This window comes from Pseudonaja textilis, chromosome 3 (genome assembly GCF_049901715.1).
Source record: "Pseudonaja textilis isolate UNSWEBS1 chromosome 3, rPseTex1.2, whole genome shotgun sequence".
Lineage (NCBI taxonomy): Eukaryota > Metazoa > Chordata > Lepidosauria > Squamata > Elapidae > Pseudonaja > Pseudonaja textilis.
In genome coordinates, this window is record NC_141992.1 from 55,988,387 (window position 1) to 56,010,982 (window position 22,596).

The 22,596-nt window shown below is 38.7% G+C and overlaps 1 protein-coding gene across 1 annotated transcript in view; it reads left to right on the forward strand.

Annotated features, from left to right (window-relative positions):
• Positions 1-4,418: 4,418 nt before the first annotated feature.
• ZSWIM5 (zinc finger SWIM-type containing 5) overlaps positions 4,419-22,596 on the forward strand; it is a 131,834-nt gene continuing 113,656 nt past the window's right edge. The window contains exon 1 of the mRNA XM_026707329.2: positions 4,419-5,690. Coding sequence (XP_026563114.2) covers positions 5,015-5,690 — 676 coding nt within the window. The 5' untranslated portion in view covers positions 4,419-5,014. The remainder of the gene's footprint in view (positions 5,691-22,596) is intronic.

Consider the following 22,596-nt stretch of genomic DNA (forward strand, 5'->3'; position numbering starts at 1 on the left):
TTCAGAGCTTGGTTTTCTTGCAGACATTTCATTACCCATTTTCTTAGTGAAAAACAAAAGTAGATATTCAAGATATCATATAGGACACCTTCAAAAAAAATGGAGCCTTCTAAAGCCAAGGCTATAACAGAATGAAAGACCAATTTAAAAAGATCCATGATTCATTGACTCACAAGTCCCTAATATATAGTATAGAAACTGATTAGCACTGATATTAGCTGATGAGAATTTGATTTATAATTAATATTGATAGGAATCATCCGTTGATTTTCACACTCTGCCATCTATTCTATTTCGATTCTATTTTGAAGATGTGGATATGCAATACAATCAAAAGTTTTTCTAATTCTAAACTGTACATCTTTCAGAGGCATACATGAGGACAAAAGGAAAGACATTTATTGTCCTAGGGCTAGGCTTTTGTTTTTGTGTAACAGGCACCAGAAAATCACATTCACAGAACACCCTTAATTCTTCCATTCATAAGACCTTGTTTCAGTCTTGAAAAATTAGAACATTGTCTCATGTTTTTTTTAAAAATGACTTGGTTTATTTAATTAAATGATTTCCTACATTCTACCATAAAGGAATGGGCGCTGTATTAATATTGTATAGTGGGAGTGTGGGTTGTTAGAAAATCATGATATGAAATGCATTAGGAAGTGGAGCTTCAGATTTATTTATTTTTGAGATTTATGTTCCTTCACCCAACAAGAATGCTAAGGGTGATATTTTTCAAACATTAATTGAAGCCCAGCAAAACACTCTGTAAAATGATTAAAAATACAATATATCCTGTCCAGATCTGCTACGGATCAAAAGTATATTAAATGCTACTTTTCAAATATTACTTGCAACTGAAGGCTCTCTAAAGAGAATCCATGAAGGTTACAACTCTGTAGGAGAGTCTGTGAATACTTCAGGGTATCTGAATTGCAGGTGACAAGAGAAGAATCCTCAGTTTTTAAATATCTGGGCAGCCCCAACTGAAGGGTATAGTCCTTTAGGTAGCTTTATAAATCGTAACTAGCACTTTGAACTGTGCCCAGAAACAGACTAATAGCAATGCAGTTATTTTTTTTTTTTTTAAAGAGGCCATTTTTCAAAAATAGCAGGGACACAGAATTTTGGAATACTCTGAAGGATTGGGAGTTCAGAAACAGAACAGTACTGGAAGGGACCTTGAAAGTCTAGTCCAACTTCCTGTTCAAGCAGGAGATCCTACACCATTTCAGACAAATGACTGTCCAGTGTTTTCTTAAAAAATCATCCAGTGATGAAGCACCCACAACTTCTGAAGGCAAGCTGTTTCACTGGTTAATTGTCCTCATTGTTAGGAAGTTTCTCCTTAATTCCAGATTGCTTCTCTCCTTGATTAGTTTCCATCCATTGGTTCTTGTCCTGTCCTCTGGTGCTTTGGAAAATTGACACCCTACTCTTTGTGGCAGCCTCTCAAATATTGGAATACTGCTATCATGTCACCCCTAGTCCTTCTTTTCTCTAGACTAGCCAAACCCAAATCCTGCAACTGTTCCTTATATGTTTTAGTCTCCAGCCTTTAATCATCTCAGTTGCTCTTCTTCCACTTTTCCCAAAGTCTCAATATATTTTTTTGTAATGTGGCCAAAACTGGATGCAGCATTCCAGGTGTGGTCTTACTAAAGCTTTATAAAGCAGCACTAATACTTCACGTAGTTTTGATTCTATGCCTCTGTTTATACAACCAAGGATTGTATTAGGTTTTTTGGCTCTCACAGTTAACTATTTTTGAGCCAGGTTTTGCCCAATCTGTATTTGTACCTTTGGTTTTTTTCCTGCCCAGGTATAAAACCTTGTTTTTCTTCACAATTTTTTTTGGGGATAGGACCCATTGTTCAAGTCTGTCAAGATTTTTTGGATCCCGAGCTTGTCTTCTTGGGTATTAGCTATTCCTGTCAGCTTAGTGTCATCTGCAGATTTGATGAGTTCCCTTTCTATTCCCTCATCTAAGTCATTTATGAAGATACTGAAGACTAGGCCTAAGACAGAATCTTGTAGTATCCCACTGTTTACTTCTCTCCATGTAGATGTAATACCACTAAAGATTACTTATTGAGTATGTTTGGTTAGCCAGTTACAAATCCATCTGGTAGTGATGCTGTCTACCCCACTCTAGCTTACCACGAAGTAGATTGTGGTCTACTTTCTCAAATGCCTTGCTGAAGTCCAAATATACTATGTCCACAGCATTTTACTGGTCTACTAAATTCAATCTATAAAGTTCAATCTACAAAGTACCAGTAACTTTTTCTTATGCACATACATAGTGTTCCTGTCTAATCTGCAAGGGAGGAGAGGATATGCATACTTACAATCATGAGATATATCTATTCCTTTTTATCTCTTACATCCTGGTAAATGTTTTTATCTGTGTCCTTGTCTGTTCTTTTCTGTATTAACCATTGCTTTCCAGACTCAGACTAGTCTCCCATTGGTTTGGAACCTCTTTTAACTTGCATTCAATTTTTGGATGTTTCTAGTTATTCCTCCACAGGATTACTGGGCAGAGCATAAGTATATATTGTTGCCTACTGTATATCACTACAGTAAATATTTTTTTATTTTGCCCTTCACACATACACATGCACACACACAAAATGTTCAGGCATGCAAAAGCTGAGGTAGGACCATCATATTACTCTTCTTTTTATAATCCTGAGTAATCATCAAAACCAGAAATCATATTCTTTTTTTCCATTTTATGCCAAATATCAATAATCACCAACAATTCGAGCCGTTCTCTAATCAAAGAAATCACTTTATCCATGTCAGCAAAATCTGGCAATCTCCCAATGAAGTCAGCCATAGAGGTAGAGGTGGTTGCTGTCAGTTTGTGTCTGTGGCATAGGAGTTTTTTTTCCTATGGGAGGGACTTTAATGCTTGACTCGGAAAATTTTTGTGTGCTCTCTGCAGGCTCTTCCCCCAAAACATACTTTGCTCCATGCTTGGAATGAACTTCCCTTCCCATGACATTTTCATTTTAAAAATAGGGTACAATATAAGAGCAATTAGGGAAATGTTCCTGTTGGTTTGAATTTATTGGTCAACCCTGTACCAAGGAAGATGGCGGAGTTCCTAACCAACATTTTTGGTGTCCTTTTTACCATGGGCCTGAACACAACTAGGACTTGAAACCCTGTGGTTGGTATTGCCAGTCTCAGTATACCTAGAAGATTGTTCTATTACTGATGTTGTAGTGGATTGCCATCAAAATTAATTAAATAGAGAAAATATATAGATGTTTAATAAAATACTACCTTTCTAAGTTAATATATACTTTTTTACATTGCTTTGCTATCTATCAGCAAAAACTAACATTTTCTGCATGGCACAAAAATTCCTTCCTGCAGTTATCAAAATTTAGGGAAACATGATTTAGCTTTGTATCATGGAATGGTTCGTATAGTTCTCTCATTTCCGTAGATTCCCTTATTGGCATGGCTGTTCAAAGCATTGAATGAGTTGTGCATGCGTGAGTGCTTTGCTTCAAAGAAAATAATCAGCTTCTACAGAATATGGCTGAGTCAGGTAGGATTCAGTCAGTCTCCACACTCATCTTGATTTGAGGAATTTAACCTGGGTGAAGGTCAGGTTTAGACCTACAAGCTTTGGCAACCAACTTATAGTTTGATTTGGAAATTTTCTGCTAGTATATACCAGGATATGCCACCCGGTCAGAAAACAATCTACATGATTTGATGGTTATAGTGAAATAATTATACTCTACATATGCTCAATCTGTGGACTGTTCTAGAAATGATAAATACTCAGTTATCTTCCTTTTAGTTAATCTATATTACAAAGGCTTAAAAAAAGAAAGAAAAGGGCATATTATTATTTTTTAAAGTGAATTGGGACCCTTCGTGATCCAGGAAGTGTATTTGGGGTGGAAGTCATTGAAGAGATAGATCCTTTGAAAGACATTTTATTCATGAGAATAGAAATAGTGATCGCTTGCTTTGTGGCTTTCTGGTAATACGGCAGGGGGCCCTATGGAGTTCTGCTCTGTGAGAAGGCACTTTTCTCGGTCTTCGACTTTAGTAGGATTTACTGGCGAAAAGAATATTAATGCCCTGTCATGAGAAGCCACAAAAACGGATTCTGCGCGATGTGAATGGAGAAGGCAAAGCCGCGTCCGTACGAGGGGAGACGCTTCGCTATTCGACGCCTTGTTTCTGAAAGCAGGAAGGTGGTGGAAAGTTCAAGCGCGTCTATCAGCCTTGGCACCAGCCTTCGAAGGGCTGCTGCTTTAATCCTAGGCGAGAGAGCCGATCAGCCAGCAATCTCCGGAACGAAAAGTGGCTGCTGGAACCGGGCATATCCGTTGAGTCCCGACGTTTATTTCCAGTCAGGACGCAGCCCACGAAAGACCGCGGCAAGCAGATTCCGGAGCAGAGCCCTGGGCGCGCCGCGAAGTAATTCCCCGTGAACGTTGTCCCCGCCGTCAATCTTGCTTCCCCCGAATGCGAACAAAAGCACTCGCTCCTCTCGCGCCCCCACCCCGTCCCCCTTTTCCACTTTGCGGTCGTTCAAACGCCAGGAACACCCGGGAAAGGAAATCGCGGTCGGATTAAAGAATGGGAAGAACGGTGAGCGTGCAAGGGGAGGGGGGAGTCAATTCGTGAATAGAATAGAACTCGTGAATAGAATAGAATAGCGCGCGCGCGCACACACACACACACACACAAACACACCCCGCGCGCCCTTCCCCCCCCTCGCACCCACGCAGGTTGCAGCCAGGAGCGAGTAATTGTTCGGGCAGGGGGCGAAATGGTCGCGGCAGGGGCCACGTGATTCCCCCCTTCTCCCTGCCTCCCTCCCGCCTCGGGTCTCTGGGGCAGCTGCCCACACCGGGGTGCCCGTCCACCCTCCCTCCCTCCCCCTCCGCTTCCCCGCCGCCGCAGTCTCCTCCCTCTACCGCCCCCCGCGTTCGCAGGCGGGCACCGGCTGGAACTCAGTGGGTCGGACGCAGCCATGGCGGAGGGAGGCGAAGGAGAGGAGCTGCTCCGACCGCCGCTGCCCGCCGCGGGGTCGCCGGGGCCCAAGCGCCTGTGCTCGCGGGTGGTGGGGGCGGCGACGCTGCCCAGACCCGGGGTTTACCCGGGAGGTCCCGTCGGAACGGCGGCGGCGGCGGCGGCGGGCGGAGGCGACGGCGGGACGCGCGGCTGCTGCCCCCCGGGCGGGCCGGGCACGGGGCCTGGCTGCGGACCGGAGGGGGCGCTGCTGCCCCTGCTGCAACCCGAGTCGCTGCTGGACGCGGCGGCCAAGCGGGTGGCGGGCAGCTGGGCCTTCGAGCGGGTAGAGGGCCGCTTCCAGCGCATCCCGGAGCCCGTGCAGCGCCGCATCGTCTACTGGAGCTTCCCCCGCAGCGAGCGTCAGATATGCATGTACTCCAGTTTCCAACCCGGACGACCCAGCGGCAACGGGGCATCGGGCAGTGCCGCAGGAGCCGCGGGCGGCGGCGGGACGAGCATCGGAGTTGGAGGAGAGGAGACCCCGGCGACCGTCCCTGGTCCAGCTGTTCCCTCAGGGGCGTCCGGTCCGGCTCCCCTGCCGGCCGCCGCCAGCGCCGCCATCTCCGAGGGACTCCCGTTCCGCAGAGGCATCCGCCTCCTGGAGACAGGCGCCGTGGATAACGTGCTGCAAGTGGGTGAGTGCTGCCAGGGAGGTCGCTTCTTCTGCCCCGCCATTCCAGATATCCTTTCCGTCCGCTTTCCTCTCTCGTCCTTCTTTATGCCCTGTCTGCCTCCCCCCACCCTCCTCCTCCTCCTCCTCCTCCCGTCTGCCCTTCCGCTGCCCTCCCGCCTGTCAAGTTCCATTCCGGTTCCGAATCTCGCCCTCCGCTTCTCTTTCCTTCCCTTTCCACCTTCATCCCACCCTTGCCGCCTTCTTCTTCTTCTTCCCTCCCCTCTCGTTATATCGTCTTTTCTCCCGTACCCCTGTGCTCCAAGATCCCGACCACCACCCCCAACACACACTCACACATACGCGCGCACACACGATCGTAGCCTTTTGTCTGCTCTTGTTTGTAATTTGACAGTACTTCCCACCGCGGCCAGCGCTGAAAGCTGAGGTTGGGGGCGGGAAGAGCAGGAATGTGTTTTGTGGCAATTGAGAAAAGGGCAAGCACTATTCTAACTATCGTTATTTCCGTAACGTTGGTAATTGGGGGTGTTGTGAATGGTTCGGAGACAAGACATCGGTGTGAAATCTCCGAAAGCGCTAGGCAGCTGCCAGTTGAGTTGCTGAACCAGACGGAGTTAATACACCTTTCACCCAAATGGTTGTCTATAAGCATTGCTTTTTTTGCCCAGTCGCTCCCAGCTATCCCCTCCCAGCTATCCCCTCCCTGCCGATGAGAGTGGGGTAGCCAAAAGGCCAGATGAGGATAAGAAAAATATCATCACATAAAAAGGCAATTTGGAAAACTGGAATCTACTGCTTTCTACCCAAAGCACAACAAATAGTATTTCTTAGAGAAAACAAAATATGTCTAACTCTGACAAGTATCTGGTTAGTTGACATTTTACTATTCCTTTTCATTTAATGTTAGAAGATATAGCTTCCAGCGCTGCGTTTTATTATTCCATTGGAAATAAAAAAGACACGAAGCCTTTGACTACCTTGACACTCTGCACAAAGTTCATCATTGTTAGGTTGATCAGAGACTTATGAATGAAAGCAAAGCGACAATATGAAAGAAATCTTTTGTTTAAATCTAACAGAAAATAATCTCATTTGCATGGTTTATAGAGATAAATGAAATGAGTGTTCTCATCGAAGCTAGTATCCTGGTATAATTTGTTTTGCAAATCTGAAATGTAAAGTTATTTTGTCTTCGGTCTACTGTCATTCATCAGCAGTAAGGTTAGCAAATCCCCCTAATTCATTTTTGAGTCATTAAAAAAATCCCAATACAATGAAGGAAAGGTACAGTGGTGCAGTCTAGATCTAATTCAAATGACAATATTATATTATACATTGATTTTGGTATCATACTCTAGTATATTTACATGCCAAAATGGTAGAGAGATTATTTTGTTTTTTTTCCAGACTGGAACTTTTTTCAGTTTTGATAATAGATCCTTCAGTCATTTAAGATAATTAAGAAAGGGTGAAATGAAACAATTCACATAATACAAGAAATGAGTTTTCATAAAGACTTCATTAGAGTCTTCCTTTAATAAAATATTTAATTATCTACCCAGTTTGGCATCTCTACATGATAGAACATTTCAGACTGAAGGAATAAAACATATTAAATTTCTTATAAAGGAAGACATTAAATTAGTAATAGATTTTACTGAATGTTGGGGCTGGGGATTTCAGGTTTGATTTAATGTACATAAATTCATTTGGAGTTATTTTTAAATGATTTTTGTTGCAATAATATGCTCCATCAAATGGAACATTACGGGTAAATTATAAGTAGCTTATGCTCTTATTTATAGGGATCTTCAAGTCATGCTAAATGCTTTAGTATTCTATTATCAATATATATAACAATTTATATATAAACAGCTATAACAGTTTAAAAATGCTTCCTCTAAAATGAGCAGTCTTAAAACATAGGGAGTAAGTAAACAGTTTGTAAGTGACAAAAATTATTTCAGTCTCTTAATTATATGAAAGACAGTACAACCATGTTCAGTTTCAGTGTAAATCAAATTATATAGGCCTGTGATACTTATACCTGAAGTATGGACATTGTTACAATAACTTGGCCATTTTATAATTCCATGATTAGTATAAATATATTGAGACTTGCAGATAGTAACAGAAAGTCTTATTTTGTTAGATACCGTATTAATAAATGTAAACTTAAATGCAGACTGGTATTTGTTAAATGTTTTTTTTAAATGGATTACTCAGCAGTGTCAGTGATAGTTTACTTGTTAAACTATGAATCATGAATGTGTGCTTCATGTAAGTATATAGCCTATTCAGCCCATGATACTAAACAAAGGTTTTCAGTTTGCACTGATGCTCTATCTCATTTTTAAAAATATCCAAGTCATAAACTAATTCCTAACAAGGTTGGAGAAAGACATGAAAAATTGCTTCCTTAATAGAGGAAAGAGTTAGTGTCTATTTGCATAATACTGTAAGCTGTTTGCCAGAAAGGGGCTGAGTAATAATTTAATAAAATAAACATGTTCTGAGGTGATAAGATGTTTATTTTGTGCAGATGATAGGGCATAACTCATTCTCTAATTCTACAGGTAACCACATTTTTAATGTAAAAAGAGGCATAACCCTAACCAGGAAAGAAATTTGTTAGGTCTAGAAATATTTGCACTGAAATTGGAAATTTGATGCTTGGATATACTGTATGGAATCCTATTTTAATGAAAAAAATCCTACCTATGAAATCAGTTCAACTGCCAATTTATACGAAATACTACCTGTGGTTCTGCATTTGTTTATGTTGCTATACAACCAATGCATTTTTATATCTCTTCATGCCTGGTAAAATTATGTGTATACAAAAGAAATATTGTTTCAAAAGAATTTACAAAACATATAGTTGTGTATTTACGCTTAGAGGTGGACAGGATAAAATGATTTTTGCATGTAACCTTTTGGTACCTACCATTATCGACAGTTTATTGCTCTTAAATATTTGGAAAAGCAAGCACTGTTTCATTTTAATTTAACTACAGTCACTAAACTGATATTTTATGTTTGGAAAGCTGTTGGACACAAGCATCTTTATCTTTTAATAAGCACATAATAGTATATATTTAGTTTTGTGTGCCAGTGGTAGTAGTATTTAAAAATTACTAGAGCCATTAAAAATAAAAGTACACAGAATCTTAACATGAAATATCTGGTGGGATTTTCTGGAAATCTAAAACATGAGGATATCAATATTTAGTATGCTAATTTTTATATTTTTTTCTGTAATTGTGTAAATTGAGGCTATTTTTTAAAGCAAATATACTCAAGCTTTGCAATGCTCAAGTAATAAGTACATTTGTGTCAGCCCTATTAAGGATTTCATTTGGGTTAAGACTAGGCAAGGAATAAATGTAGCATTTACTACAAAATGTATGTCTTTTCATGAGATATCTTTTGCTCAAGCTTACTTTTAGCAGTGCTACTGGTAGATTAGCTTTTGTCTTAACTGCCTAATATTTCTATCCATTTTGAAAGGTTAAGAATTTATAATAACAGTTAAAAATGCAGTATTGAAGTTTGATAACAGAGAAGTATCTATAGACATTCCAGAGACTGCAGAAATATTCTTGTACATCATGTCATGTAAGTGTGATAGGCAGTATAGAAATTTGATAAATAAATGTCATGCTAGAAATCATGAGCTGATGGAAATCCATTTACCAATTGCAGTATAGCTGTGATTGACAGATATTTTTGACAGATGGCTTAAGTAGATCCACACATTTAGCCCTCTGACAAAACTTTCTCCAGACTTTGCTTGTCATTCTAATGGTGTAAGCTTGCTGTGGCTTTAAAAACATTGTGCAACTCATTACTAAATTTCTCATGTTTCTCCTGGAAGCAATAACCTACATTTGAGAACCCCTATTGAATGGAGCTGTTGCTATTAGATATGGTTAATTAGCTATTCAAAATATTAGAACAAACATATTTAATGGAATATAGTTTGTCCTTCAGTGGCTAACTTTCAAGCTTAAAAGCTTGAATTGTATTGATTTTTGTTGTACAGTTTATAGACTCATAATCAAGTGGAAATTAAAACATCCCAGCTGGTTGAACAAATTCAAAAGAGAGCTCAGCATCTCGGTGGGTAATTAGTTCTGAACTGTTGTGATAGATTTTTTTTCCACCTAACATTCAATTGGAAACTGCTTTCCTGGAACTTAAATCCATTATTCTGTGTCTGACATTTTGGAACAAGAGAGAACATGTGGACCTTCTTCTATACAATTGTATCTGGGTATGTGTTAATTGTGACCTGGGTACTTGATATTTGTGATGAAAAACAAAGTCCAGTTGCCTTTTGAAAAAACACCTTTGGGACAACCATGACCTGGATGCCTCAGAATCTCCACAGGCATTAATAGAAAGTTGTAAAATAATAAACAATAAGATAAAATGTGTGCAGGGGATCAGACACACAACACATATTTGACTCATGTGCTCTCCTGGGACAGTACCTATAAAAAAGCCCGGTCTTCAGATCCTTCATAAATGCTGACAGGAATGGGGCCAATCACATTTGGGGTTGTTGAAGGATGCTGTAATTGAGATTGTTTCATAGGGCAGATGATGTAACTTATGGTTCCTCTATGTTGACATTATTTGTTGGGTCCCAAGGCATTCCAGTTCTATTGGATCATATAGAATGGGCAGAGACAATAGTAGACAAATAACCCAAACATAATAAAGGCTTCATAGGAGAATCCTTTCAGTGAATCCTTAGTGTAATGACCAGAACTTGAAAGAAAAATCTGACCAAAAGCTAATAAAGTATAACTATCATTTCTTATTGCTTTGCAAAATGTATGTCTCTTGATGTGATCCAAAACTGTACTTGCTTCTTTGTTTGGTCTTTTGCTTTTTTGTTTGGTCTTTGTTTGGTCTTTTGCATTATATTGCTACCTCACATGCAATTTACAGTCAACAATTATTCTGAGGTAATAATAATACCAAGTACCATTATCAAATTATGTATCCCCCTTAACTACACCTCAGAGATTGAGTTTTGTTTCCAAAGTGAAGAGCTGTGCACAAAATTTATGTTAACTTTAATTCTATTAATTTCAATCACTGACATTACAAAGATTGTACAAGTACTGTACTCCTCGACTTAAAACATTTTATTTAGTGTTAGTGGTTTTAATTTTTGTGATTGAATTTTTCTACACTTGAAGTACCATATACCTCTAATCTAGAGAATATTAAATGTGTCTTTCATAAGAGGTACTGTACAGATGAAGTCTAGCAGGGAGAGGTGGAAAGATATACATATCTGGCTAATTTACAATTGCTCAATGGAGGAATTGATTCCTGTAGATAATTATCCTGATGAACTGAAAAAAATTGACATAATTAGGAAATGAATTTAGCTTGAAATGATTGTAAAATCTATTATTATAGACATTTTTAGGGTTCTGATTCTAGAGTTCTGATAAAGAAGATACTGTAGTCAATTCTATGAAATCTGCTTGCCTCAGATTATAAAAAGTTAATATTCCAACATTTTAACATATTGTAGTCTTTTGAGGATTGTTGGTTAAGTAACATTTTTATCTGAGCATTTTTAGTCCCTTGGTAAACAGATTTTGCAGATTTTTGTATTGTTAGTAAAACCTCTAATTTCATACCTGTTTTAATGATAATTAGTCTAAAGAAACAATATACAGGGAGTTCTTGAGTTATGGCTATTTGTTCAGCAACTGTTTGAAGTTATGATGATACTAAATGAAGAAACTTAGGAACAGCTCTCAAAGTTCATGTCACTGTGAGGGCCCCAAAGTCATGTGAACAAAATTTGGACACTTGGCAACTGGCTTACATTTATGATTGGTTGCAGCAGTCATGTGATTGTCAACTTCTCTGCTGATTTCCCACAAGCAAAGTCAGTGGGGAAGCAACAGTGAAGATCACAAGTTTCTTCACTCACACACACCATCCCCTTCATTCGCTCACACCCACCAGCTCTATTCTTCCCCATCCCCCTTGCATTTGTGCATAGACATGCATCTACCAGCTCTCTCCTTCCCTGGACTTCCCTGTGCTCCCACACAGGCATGCTCCGCAGCATCCTCCTTCCATGGCTTCCTGGAGCTCAAATACAGACATGCACCCACCAGCACCCTCCTTCCTTGGGTTTTCCTATTTTCACAGACAAATATGCATGCACCTCTCACACTGTTTTCCCAACCTCCATGCATCCTACACTCTCTTTCGCATGCATACATGTACCCCATACCTTCTTTCACTGGCCTCTCGAAGTTCACCCTGCAGTGCAGCACCGTCCAATTTGTGCGTAGCCTGCACCATGTCTCCCTGAGCCTCCTCCATTGCCTCTGTAGCACCCATCTGGTCCTTACCTGAGGCTGCCTTTGCATCCTACTTAACAACTTGAAGGACTGCCTAGATCGAATTTGGTTAAATTTGGTTAATGACCGCAACAGGGAATGCCAGGATTGCCATCACTAAGCAATGCAGTCATGCAATGTCATACTTCACAACTACATACATTAGGGATAGCAATCCCAATCCCAATTGCCATTACAGCTCTAGGACTACCTGCGCATTTATACAACGTAGCCCTTCTTAAACCATTTTCAGCTTTGAGCACTATTCAGTGTTAAACTACATTGAATTTTTAATCTTCTCACTCTGACATCTGTCTTCTTCTGGAAGTATCCCAACACATTCTCCCAACACGTTTGACGCTCCTTTTCTTTCGATTGTCTGCTTCTTTCCAAGAATGATTTTTGGAGAATTCTTTCAGGGTCAGTAATGAGAAGAAGAAGAGGCAATTAGAGGTGAAACAGGAAAGTGATAATAAAGAAGTAAGATATATGTGAACATCAGTTTGGAAAGCAGTGGTGCTTTTCTAATGGAGTGTCTAATCAGCAAAGCGGCTCTTATTGGCAATCCATAAAAGCATATGATATATGAGCACCTTTTTCAGTTGCTTAGGCACTCTATCAAATGTTCTATGGAGCAAAGAACAGAACTTGCACTCTGTTGCTTTATTAGTAAAAATATCACTGCTATTTTTCTGTGCAAACTTACAACCATAATTGACCCCAAAAGTTCTGTTGTTATGTGAGATAGTTATTAAATTAATTTTGCCCCATATGATGACTTTTCTTCCCACAGTTGTTAAGTGAACCACTGCAGTTGTTAAGTTAGTAATACGGTTGTTAAGTGAACCTGGCTTCCCAATTGACTTTGCTTGTCAGAAGGTTGCAAAGGTGGTCGACACTGCAACCGCCATAAATATGAATCAATTGCCAGGTATCTGAATTTTGAGCACATGACCATAGAGACGCTGTAGTGATCATAAGTCCATTTTTTTCAGTGCTGTTGTAACTTCGAATGGTCACTAAATGAACTGCTGTAAGTCAAGGACTACCTGTATCTAGAAAACAAGGATATAATATTTTAGAATAACAGAGTTGGAAGGGATCTTGGAGGTCATCTAGTGCAACCTCCTACTCGATCAGGAGACTCTATTCCAAATATTAGCCCCTACCCAGGATCGAACTCACAGACTCCTGATTGTGAGGTGACAGCTCCACCTCTAGGCCACCAAAGCTTCAGCTTCTGTGGAAAAAGGAATCTTATGTCTTTACAATTATAGATTTGCCTGATGGCTATTGTGATGGTGAAGCAGAGCATGCAGTTAGTTGATGCGGTTAATATGTTCTTTGAATTTCCTATTATTTTTGTTTTCATCTAATTTGCAGGTCTACAGTGGTATATGACCTGGATTTGTGTCATGAGCACAGCAGATACTCTTTGTTATTGTCACATGACTGTTAAGCGGCTACTAAGCAGCAAGCATGTCTAGAAGAAATCCACTGGAATGGTGCCACATAAATGAAAAGGGCTACATTATAGAACCTGCCCCTGATGTTCCTGGATATGTATTGGCAGTGAAAAATCCTCAGCAATTGAAACTTGTGTGAATAGGATGGGCAGATATAGGAGAATTAATGTTTCTACATACATAACACTCATACAGGAGCTGGTGATTTTCATACAAACTGTACTTCCTGCTCAGTGTTAAAGGTACCCCTTACACTATTTCGCATCCAGGCATCCTCTGAACGCAGCCTTAGTTTTCCAGGGCTCATTTTTATAATTGTAGCAGATTTCAACTTTCATGGCAATGGGATTTATTTCTGGTTAAGTACAACTTTGTGTTTCCTCTAGGCAATATTTTACATTTTGGTTTAACAACAATTACAGGGTACTTTCCTCAACACATTTTGTAAGGATTAAGTCTCACTAAAGTACATCAACAGAAAACCTTTCTGACTACTCTACTAGACCTGTTGAGGTGAGGATGCAGTGATATATACATACAGCAAGGAGTGAGCGTTTACGTTATTCTACAAAGCAGCTTTGAAGAGCAAATATAGTGTTTGAACTGCTTAGTGACATTGCAATACACGGGGTCCTTGAGTCATAACCACAATCGGGACTAAAATTTCTGGTGCTAAGCAGGTTGCAGGGTTAAGTGAATTGCTATTGATTTACAATCTTTTTGTCATAGTTGTTAATGAACCACTTGGACATTAAGTGAATCTGGCTCCGCCCACTGACTTTGCTTGTCGGAAGCCTGCTGGAAAAGTAACACATGGCAGTCACATGACTTTGGGATGGTGTAAATACATGCCAGCCAGTTGCCAAACACCTAAATATTGATCACAGGACTATGGGGATGCTACAACAGTTGTAAGTAAAAGGACTGGTCATGTCACTTTTTCCAGTGCTGTGGTAACTTCAAATGGTTTTTAATGAATGGCTGTAAGTCAAGGACTACCTGTATTAGAACTGTCTTCTCAGAGATAAATTTCAGTTGGTTTAATGGAATTTATCCTGGAAATGTAATGAATATAGATACCTTTAGATGGGCTATTTATACTTGTCCAAGAACATGAAACAAACAAGATTATAGGTTGCTAGAGTTAAGCAGTCATAAATTCCTATTGTTTTCTATAAAAGATTAAATCAAAGGCTTTAATTTTCCCATTAAATTTAATAGGGCATTATGATTTAAATATTCTGTTTGCAGTTTTGACAGTTAAATATTCATAATTTGGTCTTTAGGATCAGATATAAGTTGTTCTTTTATGTAGAAAAAAACAGCTGCATCACTACCCGCTTCAAACCCCTCCGACCCATACATGAAGCGAACTGACTCCCACCATGAAGATGCGGCACGACCACAAACGTGAAGCCAAACAGCAGGATCACAGCTCACCAGCTCAAATCCCCCAGCAACTAAAACTAGTTACCTGAGCACAACCAAGCCCCCACCTGAACAGAACACACCCCCAGCCAATCAGAGCACAGCCAACCCCCCCAGCCAATCAGAGCACAGCCAGGACCTCAACCAATGAGAACACACCCCCAGCCAATCAAAGCACAGCCAAGCCTCAACCCAATCAAGTCACACCCCCACTAGCAGTTAATAGGAAGAAGTAGCTGCAAGCTCACATCACTCTGAGAAGCACAGAGCCAAAGACACAAGCCTGAAGATGATGAATGAGACTTCATTGAAACGTTGCCTAGATACTTCCAATTTCTGTAGATATAGTAGTTCTTAATTGTAATGTAGCACTTGTTCTTTACTGTTGTGAAGCTCTGGGCCAAATTCCATTGTATTATTATATACTATATATCGTATTGTATTCAAGTGTAAAATAATGTATTTTAATAAAGCCCAGTTTTATTTTGTACTTTGCAAGCAATACAACTGGAAAGAGGAATGATGAGTAATGTTAAGGGATGGAGCTTTGCTTCATTATTTGTTTTCTGCTGTATATTATCCAGAATCACATTATTTGAGTTGGGCAGCTTTATACATTCACTGAATCAATAAATAATGGGACAACCTATAGCTCTCTGGAGAAGTCTGTAATGCAGGGAAAGGTAGAAGGAGAAGAAGACAAACAGCAGGAAGTGGGATAACCTCAGTAACAATGGCAAAGGGGACACCATTGGAAGATCTGAAGGGCCAAGTTGGGGACAGGTCTATCTATGTGGTTACTAAGGGGCAGCACCATCTTGATGACAGATAATCACTCAAATCAATCAATCAATCAATATATCAAGTAATCTTCAGAATGTTTTCTCCTTTACTCTTTCCTTTCTACAACCCTTTCCTTGTTTCTAGCATCCTTGTTACATAAGAAGAGAGGAATCTTTTGGTGACCAGGTGCTACACCTAATAGTTCTGGTGGCCCAAGGGCTATATTAGGATGTGCTGCATGATATCTGAGGAGGCATGCCATGCCTTGTGACTGTGGCAAAGATTTTACTTTTACTTTTTCCTTTGTTTTCAAGGGAAGCTTGGTGAGATTTCTTTTTCATTATTAAAATTTAAAAAATGACTTCGTTGTTATTACATTGGTTTTTTTTATTATTGTTAAGCATGATTTAATGATTATAGTAGTATACATTTCAAACTCAAATAGTTGAAAATTCTGCTGCCAGTTTTAAGCAACTATGGATGTAGAAATGTGTGGGCATCACAAAAATATGGTACCCATCCAAATATGAAGGTATCCATACAAATAGGAAGTCTGGATGGTTTAAATGCTTCTGTTTGGCTTTCATGCCTCTTCATTCTCCAGTGCTCTGTGTTTCTTTCATAACTTGATTTGGAGCCTTTCTGTTCACACAGGACTGTTTTGCACTTCTTTGTAAGTCATACACAGCAGCAGTTGTTTGCAGGGCGAAAATGTGTTTTTACTTTCAGTTAAACTATTCTCTGTCTCGTGAGGGACTCTTGCCACAATCATTAGAAGTCTCATAACATTCAAGTTAGAGAACCTCAGATAATGAGTCCCTCACAGGGAACAGATGGTTCATGAGAGACTGTGCGAGAAATAAGCATGATTCAGCATTGCAGTACTAGAGCAGTCAAAAATATGATATCTTTTTCCATATATTTTCAAAATAGGAAAGGTTTAGTATTCCTGTTTTGTACATACAAAATGAATCTCTCTCTCTCCCCTGCTCCCTTTTATTCTGTTCCTTGTCTGTTTCTCTCTCCTTCTCTCTCTCTCTCACACACACACACGTTTGTTTGTTTGTTTGTTTGTTTGTTTTATAAATCAAGGCAGTGAACACACACAATAATCTTTCCTCTTCCTATTTTCCTCACAAAAACAAGCCTGTGAGGTGAATTGGGCTGAGAGAGAGTGTGACTTGTCCAGGCTTGACATTTTGGGCTTCGACAACCTTGAACTATGCTACCTACGGTTAGACTTAAGTGTAGCACACAAAATTATCTGCTATAATGTCCTACCAGTCAATGACTACTTCAGCTTCAACCACAAAAATACAAGAACACACAACAGATACAAACGCAATGTAAACTGCTTCAAACTTGATTGCAGAAAGTACGACTTCAGCAACAGTGTAGTCAATGCCTGGAATGCACTACCTGAATGTTATTACATCCTCTAACCCTCACTTCTTTAACCTCAAACTAACCGCTATTCACCTCACCCATAAGAGGTCTGTAAGGGGCGTGCATAAGTGCACCATCATGCCTACCGTGCCTGTCCTATTGTCCCCATTTATTCGTATCTATTTCCTGTATTCTTATTCACGTTTATACTTATATCTATTATCTTGCAAGTGATTGACAAATCAAATAAATAAATAAAATAATCTCCCAGCCAGCTTTCATGCCTAAGATGGAAGTAAAACTCATAATCTCCTGACTTCCAGCCTGGTGCCTTAACCACTAGACCAAAGTTGTCTAGGTTTTTTTTTTTAATTTAATAAGTATAAGCTATCATTTCTTTCCTGAAGCCAGGTGCATAATGAAAATTTGAAGATGTGTGAGTTTCTTTAAAAGCAATGATCCCTGAATCAAAGAGTTTCATAAAAAAAAAATCTATGAGTGCAAAGTGCACATGATATAAAAGAGGTTGAAGAATTGTGCAAGCATCAATGGTTATTGTTCTTTCACCTTTTTATTCCTTGAAAAGTACATACTCATTCACTGTTTCAAGAGCAATGAATCCCGAAGCCTTCGTGTGAGAGATAAAAAAAATGTTCATGTTTCTATTTGTACATGAATGTGCTAGCGTTTTGTGAGCATTTTTATCAGTGTAATCATTGCAAACTGGAAATCAGAATAAAATAAAATATGCATTTGTTTATTTATATTTGGGCTCATCTTCTGGCACAGTGGAGCCTGAGCAATTGTGTTAATCCACACTCAGCTGATGACATCCACAAGTCACATTTCTTGCCCCTAAGGGGAGTCAAAATGCTCATGAGTGCTTGATTAGCAAAGGTCAGGGTAGAATTCTCTAGACTTAGCATTGGGCGGCCTTAATTGCTCGGTCTCTGTACCTACGTTGCCTTTGCCTGTTTCAGTGGAATAAATGTCTAAATACTAAATGGGGTTTCAGAAACTAGAATGAACTGCTCATCTGAATTTTAGACAAAGTTGAAGAAAGAACTGCTTCCACTCATCTGTTCAAAATTTTACTCTGATTAGTAAGCAGTTCATACTATTTTCTGACATGCTGTGTGTGGAAAAAATGTTTGTGTATAAATAAATTGCAAATACATACAAAATGATATGTTAAAATGTTTACATCTTAGTTAAAATATAGAAACTAGAAAATATTACATCACATGACACACTCATTAAAGCTGTGCCTTCAAGTCAGTTTTGACTTTGGTGATTCCTCACTGCATTTTTCAGAAGTGGTTTGTCATAGCATTTTTCTCTGGTTGAGAGAGAATAGCTGGCTCAAAATTACCTGGTTTTATATCTAAGGCAGGACTAGAATTCACAATCTCTCAGTTTTTAGCCTGCTGCCTTAAATACTACACCAAACAAGCTCTAGATATAGTACTTACAAATTATAATATAATTTGCAAGTCACTAATGGATAATAGTGATTGATAATTTGTAAGCAGTTAAAATAGTTTATTTTTAAACCTGTTATTTCAGGGTAAGAAAAATTAAAATAAAACATCACACACAAAAATATTTAGGTATTGAAGCCCTCTCTTTTCCATTTCTTCCTATTCTTTTCTTTTGGGGGGATGTATTTTGAAGTTATTTAAACGTTAATTACAGAGAGTCCTTTACCTGTGAACAGCTTACATTCTAAGAGGCTGTTCATAAAACTGTTTTGTTTGAGTCCAACCAAGTATAAAAAACATGCACAGTACAGTAGTCTCTGAAAAATAGAAGTTAATATAAGTGAGGAAAATGTTTGGACAAAGCTTATTTAATAATTTTAAAAAATATTCTTTCATTTTTTCTTTCCCTTTATATTTTCTGATCAAATATATCATGTTCTTTAATGTATGTTGCCTGAAAACATAGGACTTTCTCCTATCACTCTTACAAGAAAAGACAGACCAACCCAATATTTTTAGCTAATGTTGTTGTATACAAGGAGGACTTCCAAGGGGACATGATTAAACCATTTATTCGGAGCTTTTTTATATACATTAAGTACAATTGGCAACATAAAGATAAATGAACTCTGACCTTTTTCCTGCCATAGCATATTTAAAAATTTCTTATCCTTGTGTTTGTTCTGTATTGTTTTATATTATCTAGAGTTCTATTAAATGAAATTTCTCTTTGACTTTTATCTTGAAGAAAAACAGGCTACCCCATTTATAAAAGAAATGTTGTAGTCAGCAAAACTGCAAGGTTCTGGTTTCCCATGGCAGATAGGCTGGGAGAATGTACTGTGGACTTTGCTTTAGGAAACAGTATCTACTAAAATTAATCTTTGTCAGATGCTAGAACAGACAAATAAATGCTGTTCCTTTTTCTTACCTTATTATACCTTTCTCCGAAGATCTTCTATTGGTCCTTTTAATAAAACTGTTTTTGTGCATATTATTTAGAAGGTATCAATAAATATTACAAGGGATGGTACTTTTTTAAAGCACAGTTTGAGCCCATAGATGTAACCATTTTGCTGTGAAAATATCAATAATGGAATTTTTTAAATTGCAAATGTCTGCTTGTTGCAACTGTAGTGTTTGAGTATAAAAGCTAGAAAAAGCATTTCAGTGATTGGATGGCATAATCTTTTCTTTTTTTAATATGGAACAAATTCCAAGACTATTCTGTATCTTCTTCTGCGGAACGTAGTCACCAGGTACACTTTTAGATGAAAGTCTAGAATCTAAATTAGTGCAAAAACAATGTTATTTTTGGCTATGTGGTAAGTAGCTCTACATGGCCTGCATTCAAAATCCTAATTATTCTTCATTTCCTGTTACTTATTTGCCTTCATTCAGCTAATAATCAATATTTTCAGAACACTCTAGCACTTCTCATAGAGAGTTAGGAATTTATGTAAATTGACAGGTTATAGTCTTGTTTAGTACGGAATACATTTTTCCCATTTAGTGTATTTGTATTCAATTCTGAGAGACTCAGCTATTGATTCAACATGAAATCCAACGACCTCAGCAACTTCAGAAAAGTTATTCAAAAGAGAATACATTATCAGGTCCTTGGAAGTAGGCTAGTCATGTAGTCCAAATGTGTACACTTTTGTTTACTTATCAGTTGCTTACATTTATGTGAAATTACTTTTGATGTTGCAGATTGTTAACATAACCTTTAGTTTTATTTAGCTCTAAGGAACTCCTTCTCTTTAGATTTTTTTCACCAGCCACACAGAAGCAGGAAATATTGTTTTTTTTTCTGTCTGATTGCTGTGATGCTGGGCATCATCTGAGTGCAATTAACTCACTTTACAAACAATTCATCTTCTGCAGAGCTGCTTTTGGCCACCTCTACCTCGCTGCTTTCTCATGCTCTTCTCTATCATGAAGCCAGCAGCAAAAACCATGGTTTCCTACATCTTGCTGCCTACCCTTCCTGCCGTTATTGTGCATAAAAGGGTCTGTGCCAAACTCATACGACTTTGACACACAACTTTCTAATTTCAGTGCAATTAGTAGTTCCCCAAGTTGAAATTCCATTCCCAACCAACATAATTCGAAAAGTATCTCCAACTGGCATGTACAATGTTCTGGTTATTCCATGCTATGCGTTTTTTCCTTTTATCTTTCGCATTATATCAATCTGAACTTTGTAAAAAGAAAAAACCCAAAGCACAGATTGATTGGGGAAACTTTTGATCAATAGGCGGGAGCAGAGTGTTTTCTTATATTTATTTATTCGCTATCATCTTATTTTCTCAATCATTGAATAAGTGTTGAAGAATTGCAGTCTGAGAAAAGGATTATGAACATGTGTATGGGGCTGCTGGGAAGAATACTATATGTGAGAAGACGTGGGAAGCCAAGACTCCTGAGACCAGTGACCACAGCAAATGGAATCCTTCTCTAGGCTACAGAAATGAATGCTTTCACTTAAACTTTCAAAGACAGCTAGATTTTAGTAACCAAAAACTTAAAGAGCTGGGATTAAGCTAATCAAGCTTGTTGTACAGACCCACCCATTAAAACACGCTAGAGTGGATACCAGTTATTTGCACTCTCTAGGTTAACCAGTTGACTGACATGTTGATTAAAAAGTACCCAGGACAACTTAGGCTCTCATTTTCTTCTTGGCCAAAAGAAGGTAGGAGAACAAGTTGGGAACTGAACAGAAGAGGCAGCCTCTCAGAAAAGCAGCAAAACCAATTGAAAGCAACAGGTTTGCTGATATGGAATTGATATGTCAATTCAGGCTGCATCTCCCATACACATCACACTGCCCTACATTGCCCACCTGTAGCAATTAGAGGTAGGATGAAGGAAACAGTGTTTCCAGAATGGAGTGCCTAAAGCCATCCTTGGTCTGCCTCAGTATTGGTAGACAATTAAATACAGGTGCTGGCAATTGGCTGTATCTTCTGGAAATTGTTGATGGGGCATTCTCATTTGGGAAAGGAAGCTATATAGATTTGTTCTCTGGCCAGTCATGTACATTCTGGAGTGTTGTGAGAACCAATGTCATCATGAGCTCGCAAGGCAATGGAACCTATGAAAAGGTTCCACTAAGGGTTATTTCCCAGTGTAAGGTATCCATCTCAGGCTGTTTAATAATAAGGTGTGGCAGGGGAAGCTTGTCTTTTGTTTTGTTTTTTTGATTGTCCCAGAGTTCTGCACTGACGGTGGGCACTGACTTTTGCTTTGTTCTTTTGATTTGTTCCAGAACCTAATCACGGAGCCCACCAACTAAGTTAATTATGTCAAATGAAGAGTCATAAGGACAAGCAGTATATGTCAATTCTACTCAGACTTATTTAACTAGTGATTCAGGACATTTAGACATGCAGATTTACATTTTTTTATCGTTTCTATTTCTCTTTTTCACAGACATACAAATACACACACACATGCACACACACACAGAGTTCTTATTTTAAAAGCTATCAATCACTAATTACAGCTAGTTCCATTAATTTCACTATCCATTCTTCCTTTGGGTGAATTGTAAGTTTTTCCAGCTCTGTGCATATAAAAGTTTATCTGCAGTGACTATATATAAACACAAAGTCCCATGATTTTTCTCCGTCTGGTTATCCAACATTTTCATTCTTTTGAATGTTAATTCAGGAATTACTTCTATGATGCCCTGACAAATTTTTAAAATGTTAATTGCCTGTTCAAATTAAACTATTTTAAGATCACAGGCGTTCCTAAAATAAGAGATACAATTTTGTTTTGCAGCTGAATAATAGAAATAAAAAAGCATAAATGCATGGATGTTCTAATCAATATTCAGGCTGCAGTAAGACTTAATATTGTGGATTTTATGGTGACAGGACTCTTTGAAAATAAATGGAAAATTCAAATTCAGATATTACGCCTTTCTTTTGCAAATAGCATTGCCTTCCTCAAAAAACTCGTGGAGATTACTA